Below are 14838 nucleotides of genomic sequence, written 5' to 3'. Positions count from 1 at the left end.
ACTTAAAGGGGCCTGAAATACTGGTAAGTCAGGGGGCAATGGGTGGTGGTATAAGATACAATCTGGGTCCATTGGTGGAGGGGTTGACTCTGGTGGTGGAAAGGAACCTGACTCATTCAATTATGAGGGGCTCTATAGATCACAATTGTTTCAATAAAATAAAATTTAAGAAAGAGAGATTAAAAAGTGAGACTTCTGCCTATTAAGGAGAACTTTAGCAGCACTTAATATTGGCATTTTTGTGGAATTAACCCAATTTTATTACTGTTTTATTTATTTTCCACATAACAATTTACTCATGTATTTACTATTTTAGTATATTTTTCCTTTATTCCTTTGCCCTTTAAATGGCAGTGCTATTTGATTTCAGGTAACCTACAAGCTTTCATTTCAAATTGTTCCAGTCTTCTAAGGTCTTGTTGGTATACATGAATACTCAAGATTAAATTAATTACAAAGCAGTTCATTATAGTAGGTAAATTCAAATGACTGAGTACAGAAGTGAAGACCAGAAGAGGGCATTTCTAGAAATATATGGAAAGAAAAATACACACCATCATGAATGTTAGGGTTATATACAATGAAAGGTCAAAGAGAAACAATGACACACCTTTATAGATCTTGACCTAACACCAACTTTTCATCTTGAATTTGTAGGGAGCAGACACTTATGGAGAGGAAGTGTAACATGCTGAATTATCCTCAAATTTTCTGGGAAAATTGTTTACTGTTAGCTTTTCCTTCCATTAACTATAGTAAAAACCATGATATCATCCATCATCTGATAATTCTAACAGCTTTTGTTGGGCTAACATTTGATAACATCAAGAATCCCTTGTATTTTTTTCCTCCTTTTGTTTTTCATTTTATTTTACATGGATAAATCTATTTTCTCAAAATAAAACTATCTAGATAAATAAACTTGAAAGCCTAAAAGAATATAGTACACAACAGTTAAATAAAAGTTTAATTTCTGGTTTTTATTTTTATTCTGATTTTTTATGTCTACATGCAGTGGTTCTCAGGACTTCTGACTGCACTCAGTGATCACTCCTGATAGGACTCAGGGGCCCATTGTGATGTCAGGGATCAACCCAGCTTTGCCAAATGCAAGGTAAATGCCACACCTATTGTACTATCACTCCAGTTCCTACTTTAAAAAATATGAGAAGAATATTTAGTTATAACTAATATTAATTTGAAGTCATTCTCCAGACCTTTTATGAAAATCATTACATCTTTTTTCTATTTCTTTAGCTTCCCTTCCTCTTTTTCCTTTTTTTCCTCACCTGTTTCTTATAAGCCTTTTAGCTAAAATCAATTATATATATTCATATACACAAACACCAAAACATACTTATTTATATAATTTGTTCTGCATAGTACTTCTTTTATTTATAGTTTATGTCAAATGTAACGTATTGTTCTATTACACATAACATTTGCTAGGATCTAAATATTTATTTATCTTCCAATTTTCTATGCTACAATCCTAATTTTTATTAAATGGTAGTAGAAGGCACAGCCTTTTGGAGATGCTTAGATTGTTATTGCTAAGTGCACTTATAAGAGACCCCACAGGAATTCCCCAGGTCTTTAACCACTTCAAGAGCCACTCAGAAATTTATGACTGAAAAGAGGATATCCAGCCTACTGTGCTGGCAATTTGATCTCAGGAACTATGAGAAATAAAAGTTTTGGCATTTATGAGCCACTCATTCTAAGGTATTTTGTCATAACAGCCTAAAAAGACTGATAGTGTTACACAGATTGAATGAATAATCATTATTGCCATTACAACTGACAAATGTGTTATATATTTTAATATGTCAAATAATGTTATAAAATTCTACATTTATATTGACATGCAAGAAAATGGATTCTTCTCTATATCTCGATACCTACAAGCATATATTTTGATTGAATCTTAGGTAACATAATAACTAGGTCAAAGACTTTAAATTTCGAAAATGCCACATTGCCAATAACTATATGAACTTATTTACATTCTCTCTAAAGATGTATGAGTTTTCCTAAGTTCACACACTTGCTAATCATTTTTAGTTTGTTCTTACCCATCAGAAAAAAAATTTTCCACAATAGTTTATGAGTAGTAATATAAAATAATTTTCTGAGTTTTACACAAGTATTCACAGATCAATATTCAATAATTCCACTACTTAGTCAATGTTTTAATTTTATATACTTTCTGCTATATTGAGAGCCACATATTTAAAAAAATTAGGATATAGTCTTTTAACATACTCACAATCTAGTAGAAGAGCAATTTTAAAATTAATATATACTGTGATAAGTACAATAATAAAATGTTTGATTGTGTAGATGATTAACTATTTGGAAAGAACTTGATACTTAAAATACTTATTAATATAATTCATTTTTACATATTATAAATGTAATCAAATGTGCTAAAGAAAAATACATAATACTTTGGTCAGCAAGAAGCCTGATTATGGCAATTATAGCTAATAATTAAAGGTTCTGATTATATGGAAATTGCTATAACTAATTCACCTACATTTATAAGCTATACTTATGAAAATAAGAACTTGGAGAATAATTTGTAAAATTCCTCATTTTGTTTTCTACTTCTTTTGGAAACTCACAACTTTCTCTTAATAACATCATGCAGCATCTTCTTCATCTATTATACAAGTACTTTTCACTCTTCTTTTAGAAATTTTAGCACAAACTATTTTCTTGCCCTTCATACTACCTTTACACATCAAGCTACTAAACTTCTAATATATGATGGCATTATGAACTGTTGGATTTATTACACCATGTTAAAGAAGCCTTCCCTCAAGTATGAGGTATGTCAAGGATACACTAAGCATATTACTCAGACAGCCTTTTGTGTATTCAGAGCCTATAAAATAGAATCACTTTAACACTGACTGATAAGGTTTTAAATCATTACCTGAGATTTTTATCATCATTTCCAACCTTCTTGAAAATCTGTGTACCAGTCAACAAGTTTCAAAACTAACATGAAGCAAAAGTAGCTCATTGATCTCAGTCCCTTTCAACCCATGTTTGTAGTCAATAGGGAAGTCCTAACTTGTGCATAATATTGAAGTTTGAATGCCTTAATTAGACAGAAGAAACTGGAGCAATAATACATGGTAAATTCTAAGTATGTTCTGTGGAGAGGGCAGGAGTCTAGGTTGGACTTGAAGTTCTTCTTTCTTTGGTAAGTTTTTTACCTTTATATTGGTCTATATAAAGCCTACATATATGAAAATTTATATGTATTATACCTCAATATACTATACATAATACATTTAATACACTGTAATGACCAATTAATATTTTTCTATTGATTTTCCAGGATTATGTTAAGGACAAAATTAAATGAAAGAGGCAAACAGGTCAAAATTGAGATCAGTGAGTTTCCTTGATGCCTTTCAGAATCTCCATTCTTTTCCCCCTTTCAGACAGTGTTTCCTGTAGCTTCAACCTACCTGAAGATTATTAAGCTATGCCATTCTCACTGGTCTCCTAAGTTTCAGAAACCCATATGCTGCCAATATGTTATTTATTATAGGTTCTCTCTCAGATTCTAAATTGTACTAACATTGCTATCAGAAGGAGAAAATAATTTGAAAAAATAATGGGATAAATGTCATACTAACAACATGCCAAACCATAAAACAATCACAATCAGTCTTGCAGTTTATATACTAGTAAATTCTGGTTTAATTATTATAGTTTGACTATTTTCTCTAAATTTTCTATCCAAAATACTTAGAGACATTAATTTTATTTCATCTTCACCACAAACTCATGCTGTGGTTTCCAATTATTCTTATTTTACACATTTGGAAATGAAGAGTTGGAAAGAAGAGTATGTTTTGATGGTCATGCAGCTAAGCTGTGGTGGAGGTAGGCTCTCAAACCCAAACTGCTTCCATAACTTCTGAGTTCTACTACTTTTCCTAGATGCAAATGAATATAATATTTAAATGGTTACCCCATTAATGTTACCCCATTAATTTAACATGCTCATATATCATCATCTGCAGTGACATATGACATACTCTATCTCCCCATAACCAAATATTTCCTTCATAATATACTTGTGCTGCATTCTTTCTTTAGCTCTAATACCACCAATGAGTGGCATGAGCTATGTCAAAAATGATTTCGTGGGCCCGGAGAGATAACACAGCGGTGTTTGCCTTGCAAGCAGCCGATTCAGGACCAAAGGTGGTTGGTTCAAATCCCGGTGTCCCATATGGTCCCCCGTGCCTGCCAGGAGCTATTTCTGAGCAGACAGCCAGGAGTAACCCCTGAGCGCTGCCGGGTGTGGCCCAAAAACCAAAAAAAAAAAATGATTTCGTTTATCTTTTGTCTGGAAATTCCTTTATACCAAGTGAAAACTTCTCCAAACATCCAATCAGTAATCTTAATTTTGCCCTAAAGCTTCACTGAAAAACTTATTCAAATGTATAATAAATTCTATTATGGCATCTTCTTGAGAAAACACTTCAAAAAACTTTGGCTATGCTATATCACTATCTAAAGAAAAGATCCAAAATCTCTCTTCATTTCTTCCAAATTCTGGCATACTCTTACCAATGGGTATAACTTCACACTATTATAGGCATCTCATTTCTATGAATATCATCTACAATTAAATGAAGAACAAGGAAGACAAAATATGCTTTTTATTAGAGTGGTTTAAATTTTATTGATACCTCTATGTCCTTTCTTACTCGTGCTTTCAGCTGCAGTAGCTGAATTGACAATGGTACAGCTGGTACATATTTCTAGAAAAAGTGACACTAACTGGAGGTGGCCATTAATTTCACTTTTGAAACATTAAAAATATTGATTTCTGAAATGTACTCCCAGATATTGTGATTTATCTTGGAAGGAATGTGGCTTAAGTAGCAATATGTATATAAATTTCATCTTCTTAATTATTTATTTTCTCAGCACCTTATCAACCTAAAAATGAGTAGGCCGTCAATACTTTTACCAAGGCAATGCCACACCACAGAATCTCACTTAACCTTGGTCAGGTACACTTTGGCAACCATTATAAAACCTTTAAATTACCCTCCCTCCCACAATTTTCTATTCTAGTCACAAAATAATATCAGCAAGGTATTTTATAATACCTTACAGAAACCAAGTTGGGTTCAGTGGTTGAAAGTCATGGATAGAGTCTGGAATTTGACTTCCTGAGTCTATATCCCAGAGTAAGAGATCTGAGTGACTGAGAAGATAACACAACCTCTCTGTACTTTAGTTTCCCTACTTGTAAAATAGCTATAATGTTACTTACTTGAAGTATTTTGTTAAAATGAAATAAATTTATACATGTCAAAACCTAGTACTGTGAAAGTGTTATCTTCTAAGTTCCTTTTAATACTGCATTCACTGGATTAAAGCATATTTCCAGAATTTTATTTTTTCAATTAAACAAATTTTAATTGGATCACCATGAGATACTATGTTAAGTTGTTCATGATTGAGTTTCAATCATATACTGTTGCCACATCCACCACTGCACATTTCCATCACCATGTCTCCAGTTTACCTCCTAACCTCCCCCATCTCAAACTCTATGGAAGATATTTTTCTTTTCTTTCCCCCTCTTTGATTCTCTCTTCCATTTTTCATTTTAGGAACTGAGGTGTTCAATATTGTTACTGAAAGGATAACAATATGAGTATTACTTTACCTCCTTTCAGTTTTTATTCAGAGTGATCATTTCCAATCATCATTATCATAGTGTTCTCTTCTTTGCCTTAACTACATCCACCCCTCTTTTAAATGCAAGAATTTTCTGATAAATGGGGTCAGTGAGGTGGCGCTAGAGGTAAGGTGTCTGCCTTGCAAGTGCTAGCCAAAGAAAGATCTCGACCACGGTTTGACCCCCGGCGTCCCATATGGCCCCCCCAAGCCAGGGGCAATTTCTGAGTGTTTAGCCAGGAGTAACCCCTGAGCATCAAACGGGTGTGGCCCATAAAAAAAAAAGAATTTTCTGATAAGGATACAGTGTTCATTGAATCAATTATAGCTAAAGCAAGACAAAAAGGGAGGAATCATTTGCAAGCCATTCCTCTTTCCTTCTAATTCAAATTAAATTATGATTCATAACCCATGATAAGATTTTTAACTGCCTGCCAGTACACTAACTATGCTTGCTTCTATTAATGTAAAAGTATAATATATTTAAGTAACATAAAATATGAAATCTGATTTAATCAAGAGTTAAATTATTTTCAATATAAAATTAACCATTGCACAACAAAAATTATTGCACATAAAATATAGAGAAATGTTCAAATCCCTATCATTATATTTTTTAAACCTTCTTACTCTGAATATCTTAAAATTCTTTCAAATTTTTTTTTACAATATCCGATTGAAAACTTGAGTAAAATGTTCTATCTTGATTTGGAGATAACATGGGTTAAATCATTTACTTTGCATGTAGCCAACTGTGGTCCAATCCTCAGCACTGCAAATGGTTTCCAATTACTACCAGGAGTGACACCTGAACACAGCACCTGAGACCACCAAGAGTCAACCAAAAATGAAAATAAAATAAAATAAATTCCACCTCAATGTATTAAAAGAAACAGAAGTTTCTAAATGTAAAGTTATTCATTCAGTTATTGTTTTAAAAAACTAACACTGTTAAATAGTAAATCCAAGAAAAAAGTCTAGAAGTGCCAAGTGAAATATACACACCGTATCTGCGATTTTGTCAGAAAGATACTAAGTCTGACACCTTACACAAAATCAAAAGACAGAAGTTTCATCACTGACAAAGTAGGGAATCTTTGAGATGGCATCAACTCATGATTTTATTGCCATTTAAAAGAAAACTATCTGCAGAGCAATCCTGTCCTTTAAAACTAAAAGACCTTTAGATTATTAGACACTTTTTTTTTTTTTTTTTTTTTTGGTTTTTGGGCCACACCCGGTAACGCTCAGGGGTTACTCCTGGCTATGCGCTCAGAAGTCGCTCCTGGCTTGGGGGACCATATGGGACGCCGGGGGATCGAACCGCGGTCCGTCTCCTAGGCTAGCGCAGGTAAGGCAGGCACCTTACCTCCAGCGCCACCGCCCGGCCCCAGATTATTAGACACTTTTATCCATCAAAATATTTCTAAAAATCTGAGAAAATTTTCAAATAAAAAATTTTTGAAGATATTTAGTGATTGGAATTTTGATTATGTAGTCACTTTGGTGTTTTGTCGTAACAGCTCAGTCAAAGAGGATTAACATAAATAGGACATTGGAGCTAATGTGCTGTCTAGAATAAAGCAGTAAATACAATAAATAAAAATTAATTAATTAATTAATTAAGAATTAAGAATGTCCAAGCTTGAAGACACAGGTGTAGATGCCAGAAAAAGACTACTGATAAAAATTTTAAAGACATTTAGTTAAAAGAAATAATGTCAATATGGTAGCCTTTATTGAGTTAAAGTAAAAATAATTTGAGATTACAACTGAACATATTCTAAAACTGTACACTGTTAACATACAAAAAATAGAATTAAATTATTTTCTAATTTTTCCTATAGGATAACAAATATTGTGAAATATTCTCAGATTAACCGAAAAAAAAAAAAGGTAGGATTTAACTGAAGAGTACTTTAGTGGGATGGAGTCAATCCAGTTCCAAAACATGCATTAATTGTGTTGACATTCATAGTCAACTGATTAATTTTGGCTCACAAATGGTGTCCTGAATTGACATATTACAGGACTGATAACTGAAGAAACATTTTTGATGGAGAACAAAAAGTTACCTTATAGAAATACTTCAAATATCTCCTCTGTAATATTCACCAATCCACAGACTACACAGTAACCTAATACAAAAATTCCACTTCAGTGTATAAAATTTGCTTCTATTTTTCTCATTTTGAGAATCAAATTGTACAAATGATGTCCCGTCACTCCTATTGAGAATATTTACAAAAATGGGGGAAGGTGATATTAGAATGTGAGAAAAAAAAAGCATTTTAGAAGGCTGAGTGAACAAAGAGGATTTTCTAAAACAGCTTCAGGTGAAATGAAAGAGGATTTAAGAACAGGATTCCTTTATTCTCCAGTGGGAAGTTACCCAGATATATAAACCTCAGGATAGAATGTCCTGTACTGGTATTAAAATTGGAGTCACAATGGCCTGTACAAAAGGTTTTTGACCAAGTAGTTCAACACATGTAAAATGGCTATTAAAGTAATATATAGTATTTTTAAAAAGGCAGAGAAAGAATGAAATCAAGGGAAAAGTAAGAGGAGAAAGATCAAAGGTAAAAGGGGCAGCGGGGGTCTCCAACACATTGGCAGTGCAGAGGTGTGATATATCTATATATCTAAACCTCAGAAATAACAAAACTGAAATAAACAAAACTGAGATAAAACCACAATAACCAAACTGAAAAAACGTGCTTGTCAAAGAAAGGTTGAGAGGGAAACCGGGATGTTAGTGAAGGAAAGTTGACACTGGTTATGGGATTTGTATTGGAACATCATATACCTGAAATTCATCTACAAACCACTTTGAAATCAGGTACCTTAATAAAAACTATAATAAATAAAAATCATATTAAAAATAACACTGTAAAATAATTAAACACAAGAAAATTAACAATGTCTATAAATATTTTATAGGTCACATAGTATACATGAAGTTACAGTAGACACAATAAACATTAGTTCTGTTCCTTTTTATTCAACTTATGAGGCACTGAAGATACCACAAATTTTCTTCAGGTCAGTTTACAAGTTACTGTGCCTTACTGAGAAACCCAGGAAGTGAACATCAAAGTTATGAATCTGAAAACCAAAAGGTTAATGAATGTTTGAATAAACTATAGATGAGGGACACTAAAAGAGAGATGACTCATCATATGTCTTAAATGCAGTAAAAAAAATTAATATATAAGCAGTTCAAACCTGTTGAAAGAAGAAAACATTCATAATGTTCCAGTTGGCAAGGATTAAGATGAAAACAATGGGATAAAATGCTCAGTGTTAGCTATTTGAAATGTTACTGACAGCACTAATGCAATGTGCTGCCTTTAATGTTTGACCTGACTATATACAGGAGATTTTTATATTCTTACTCATGGCTTCTTCTTCATTCTATGTTGAATTCTATGTTGATCGTTTCAAATGGTAAGTTGCTAGAAGAGTATTCAGGAAAACTCTCTTAACACAAAAACATTGCTCTTGCAGGAGTTTGAGTCTCTATGCTGGTTGATTCAATTAATTGGGTAATTATTGGCAACACCCTTTCTTATTTACAAATTCAGTCGGATTTTTATATTAAACACAGGACACCATGTCAGGTTTGAATTTTATCTAAACAAAAATATTTTCATGGTATACCATAAATATTTTTGAAATAACAATAATTAATAACTTTAGCAACAAATGTTAAAAACAAATTTCAAACTTCATTAAACAACTTGAGGTAATTATTAAATATTTACAAATGGGAAAGATCAATTTGGAATGTACTTGAACTTTTCAATCAGGTTGTTTAACTAAAGTTGTTTTACTACCTGTATTATTTATTGTAGTCATTTAAAATATGCTTTATTTTTATTAATATATTTATTTAAGCACCATGATTACAAACATGTTTGTAGTTGAATTTCAGTCATAAAAATGTACACACACCACTTCACCAGAGCATCCTTCCCACCACCAATGCCCTCCTTCTCCCCTCTCCCACCCCCTCCTATATTCGAGACAGGCATTCTATTTCTTTCACTCACAATCATTATAATGATAAAAATATGATTTAGAGGGGTTGGAACGATAGCTCAGCAGGTAGGGCATTTGCTTGTATGGGGACCGACCAAGGTTTGATCCCCAGCATCCCATATGGTCCCCCCCTACCAGGAGTAATTTCTTAATGCTGATCCAGGAGTAAGCCTGAGTACTGCTGGAGCTTCCAAATACATATATGCTCTAGAAAATTTAGGACTGTTGTCTCTCAATTTAAAAGTTAAAGGTATAGGGACATCACTGAGGTTCATGAAAGTTAAATTCACCTAATAATTTTCTAAATATTATTTCCTGTGAAATAAAAATTGTCTCTAACTTCAGAAAGATATGCTAAATTACACCTCCTTTCCTCTTTGAATTTTCTATGACCTATGTAATATGACAAGCTTCATTATTGTAAGAGGATTCTAACATACTAAAACTTTAAATGTTTTTCATTTACTAGACACATTACATCATCAATAATTTCAATGTCCTTTTTGCCTTTTTATTCTCAACTTGCAAACTCAATTTTTAAATGGGCTTTTGGAAAGTGAGAAATATGAGACATTTAATTATACATTAAAATCTAAATCAAAATTTTCCTGAAAATCTTATAATTTGTTACATGGCATTCCCACAAGTGAAAAATACGTTCCTGAATCTATGCATTAAAAACAAAATATTCAAATGATCAGTGATATATCTTATATTCTTTCATTTCATAAATGGATCTTATCTTGAATCCTTTTCATGTATTATCACTCTATTTAGGCAATATCCAAGGACAAATAAGAAAAATAAATCAAGATCTCAGAAGTGTTTTCAGTTCCACTTCCAAGATCATATGAAGGAAAAAGTATACTATTACCATTAAAACATGTACCCTAACTCACCTGTACATCCATTACCATTATCTAGAGAATGAACAGAAATGCCTGATAGGTAGTTTTGATCAATTTTATTTCACAATGTATTATGACCAGCACAGCTTTCAGCAAAGGCTATTTTGTTATGGCTAGAAAAGGCTAAAGAAATCTTTCTTTAAGTAGCTATAAGTGACTTTCATATACTATCACTCTGGGTAAACAAAAATTATCTTCAATATTTCTATAACCATAGCATCTGAGAGCTTATCCTTCTCAAAGTAAGGAAGGCACTGGTGTGAAAGGAAACATTTCTCAACATTTGTAATATTGTCTCGGATTTCTTATTTCTTAACTAGCCCTTCTAATTGAACAAATAGGTATAATAAAGAAAGTATGGGTAGTATATATCAACTATAACATTTACAAAAATCCTTGCATTTGCTTTAACAGTGCTCTAGGATATATATTACCAAACAAGCAGATAAGAATCAAAATGAGTTATACAATACACTCAGCACAGGGCAAGTAAAGTGACCACATACAAATGCACTGCAAAGAAAAAAATGAGCAAATACTTTACATTTCAAACATAACTATTTTGATGTTATATATGAATTAATGTTACTTTAAATTGAAAGTCTTAGATTAAACAATATAAAGGAAGCTGGAGAAATGGCAATGCATTCAGGAAGAAGACTGAGTTGAAGGTAAGAGTCTCTTCTGAAGGGTCTAATTAGGTCCCCCCCCAAATCCTGCCTTTAAAAAAATTATCTCATAGAGACACCTTAGCAGAAGCTATCAGCTTTGACAGAACACCGAAATCTTGGCAGTGAACCATAAATTGACCATTACCATAAAAAGAGCTGCTAAATGAGAAACCATGTGCTCAGTATAAAACTAATTTCATGCTTTCAAAAGCACACAGTGGCTTCTAGCAAGATAGTGGCCCTGGGACTTGCTGAGACAGATTGGCGAACACAAATGGTTTGCTCCTGATGCGTCTGCTTAGTCAAGCTTTACATGTACCGGCAATAAACGGATTCTCGAATCTTCTGTCAAACAAACACACAATTATCTATAACTTAAGCCCTAAGAGCTATAAAACAGCAGCCTCAAATAAACAGGAAAAACACATAAACACGTAAATATATATATATATACACCCCATGTGCCATGTTAGCTTCCAATCAAATATAGAATTCTCTGTAGACCTGACATTCCAAATAGACACTCAATAAGTACAAGACTATTTGAATACATCATCTCTCTCTTACACCTTCTTTAAGAAACAGCTTTTCATCGTGGAGGAATTAAGAGTTTAAAAGAGCCAAAGCAATAAGACTCCAACTACTAACTTGGAGCTTGCCCTTAGGCAGCAGGCTTTCAAATACTCTGTACTTAAAATGCCACATCAGACCTTTAGGGACATGATGGTCTCGTAATTGAAAGTCCCAGGTAAGTGTCATTACTTTATTTACATTTCAGTGATACAATCTGCCATATTTTACGTGTCACACTTAATTAAACATGAATTATGGAAAAAACGCTGCTACTTTTCTCCCTCCCTCTTTCAGTATACCATCTCTAGAAATCAATAATGATTCATTATTAATAAATTCAAGTTGAACAAGGTGTCCACTCCAGGATGTCATTCATTCCACTTACTTTCTTAGTTACCTTGTAAACATCACTTGTTTTCTTCTTTCTATTTTTCCTATCACAGATTCTACAAAATACATGTAGTACGTAGCCTTTTTTATCTACCCAAAGCACATAATAACACTGCTAATTATCTGCTTTCAGAAATGATAGCAGAACACATAACATCACCGACTTGTTCTGAATGTTTAAAATGCAGAGGAAATCACCTACTGGTAATATATCCCCAGCAAACAGCTAGCACTGAAAGAAAAGAATGTTATCACACCCATTTCAGGAGTTACTTCCCCATTAAATGAAAAACCCCAATATTTTGCTCTTCTACACTGCCCCCTCGGAGCTGTCTGCATCGCATGATAAACACCACTGATAAGTCCACAGGATTCAACACTGTGTTCAAAAGAATCTGCTCCCGATGTCCCAAATCCTGGTCTCCAAGTTTTAAGAATAAAAATGCTCACCTCTGCTAGGAAGTCCACTCCACATCCTGGCTGGGATTTCACCAGCTCTGAGAGCCACCAAGTTGGATAAACAAAACTTCCACTATGTGACCAATGCAATGCACAGCACTACCGAGACTTGGCTCCAGCCCTGATTATCTGTGTGGCAGTACCACGCTAGATCAGTGCGGCTCCAAACCTTTCCAGATGCTGGCTTATAGCGCTGCTCATTGAAAATCCTTTACACGCTGGCAACATTTTAGGGAAGGGCAAGCACACTCTGAGTCATTTGTAAAGAAAGCAGAGCAATTTCAATTCTCTATCTCCATGCGTGCTGAAACCAGAAGCACTGTCAACCTACAAGGCTGAGGTGGATTTATGCCGAGAAACAGGCAACCTAAGCCTTCATTATCAATGCATGAAATCAGCCACTGTGATCAAATTCAAGCAAACCACAAAAAGGATATGATTATGAAAGGCTCCACAGATTTAGCACCAAACCTCGTAGAATGAAAAAATCATCTATCGAAATTGTGTAAATGTTAAAAATAGCTCTGGCTTTTCAACAATGAGCAGGATACAGAGAAGAAATCAGTAGCCTATATTATAAGGACTTATAAAAGCTGCAAAAAACCAAAACTGCTGTAGGTTCCTGTGAGTTCTCCACAGACAAATGCAATCACTGGAGGCTAACAAGAAAACAATTTCCATATATTTGCCACAGATGTCCATTATAGCACAAGTTAAATCTTTTAACCCCGAAGTTCCTGTCTCTAAATTAAAATAATGAGAATGAAAATGCATGGAGGGGGCACACAAGTGCCAGGCCAACATGCTATCGATTTTATTGTAAGAGAAATGCCTAAATGATAAACATTTAAAAAATGCCTTGCACAACAGGAAAATAAACATAAAGGTAGAAATTATTTTAACACAATTTGACTGCTCATTATGTTTTTTACCTGTATAGCTCATTTCATCCATATGCTATTATTCCAACCTTTCCACATTTTATACCATTACCTTTTACATCCTTTCTCCCTAATTACTTAGTAAATAGAAGATGCAAGAGTCAGTTGGCAATATTAAAAAGGTACAAGATCTACCCCAGAAGGTAGCAGCAATGATTCAGACCACAAAATGCAGAGCTCTGACATGTGCATGCAAAGTACAAGCAAATAAAACGTAAGAGATTTACCCAAAAAATTCAAAATAACTGGAAAAAAATTCCTACTCAGTAGCATGGATAAAGAACAAACATAAAAGATTCTCATCAGGTTTTGTACATGGATTTTTGGATCTTACTGAGACTCTGAAGGCAAAGTAAATCAAGATCCAATAAAGGCAATTCCTGATTTATGGATTTTTCTATAAATGACTGGGTTTGGTTGAGTAATACTACCAGTTATTAGGGCCACTTTTAGGAGATGCTACACTCTAAAACAATTGTAATAATTAGCATAATACCACAACAGAAACTTGTATAATGTAATATAAAGAGCAATTTAAACAGGGCACTCCAGTAGGCATCCTCATGGTAAAATGATACGTAGAGTTAACCCTTCCCAGGCTGCTAATGAGGCACACACTTCCTCAGAGCTATGGCTTTAGAGTACACCTGACTAGAAGCACATACATGTGCATCTAAATGTGTGCTTAAATGAACATATCAAACATGAGAAGAGAACACATTTCCTTTGCAGTAAGTCATTTATGCCTCCTGAATTCCATTTGTTCTGTGCTTCATAAAGCCCCAATGTTAACAGATAGTCAAAATTGGCTTTGTAAACACTCATTCAGTCATTACTGTGGTCTCCACCTTCCCCTCATTTTTTTCTTTCTGCTATCATCTTAGAAAATAGTCTAAGGAGATAGTTTGACTAAAATTCTTTTAACATTAAAACACACAGCATCATAAACATAAGATGAGTGTTAAATGGATTTTTAATATTGTATTATAAATCTCTATTTTAATACCTTTTTTAAGTAAGGTCTGTTCAGGGCCTGTTCCTGGCTCTGCACTCAGGGACTTCTCCTGCCAATTCAGGATACTGACTATACAGGGTTCTGGGGATTGATCCTGGAGTGGCCACATACAC

The 14838-nt window shown here is 33.7% G+C and overlaps 1 protein-coding gene across 1 annotated transcript in view; it reads right to left on the bottom strand.

Moving 5' to 3' along the window:
- Positions 1-12932, bottom strand: part of ZNF385B (zinc finger protein 385B) — a 340540-nt gene extending 327608 nt beyond the window's left edge. Inside the window, exon 1 of the mRNA XM_049773466.1 lies at positions 12761-12932. Within this exon, the coding sequence (XP_049629423.1) occupies positions 12761-12785 (25 nt within the window). The 5' untranslated portion in view covers positions 12786-12932. The remainder of the gene's footprint in view (positions 1-12760) is intronic.
- Between the last annotated feature and the right edge of the window lie 1906 nt (positions 12933-14838).

The sequence above is a fragment of the Suncus etruscus genome, chromosome 5 (genome assembly GCF_024139225.1).
Source record: "Suncus etruscus isolate mSunEtr1 chromosome 5, mSunEtr1.pri.cur, whole genome shotgun sequence".
Lineage (NCBI taxonomy): Eukaryota > Metazoa > Chordata > Mammalia > Eulipotyphla > Soricidae > Suncus > Suncus etruscus.
Note: the sequence above shows the minus strand (reverse complement) of the source record. Positions and strands in the feature narration are given on the sequence as shown.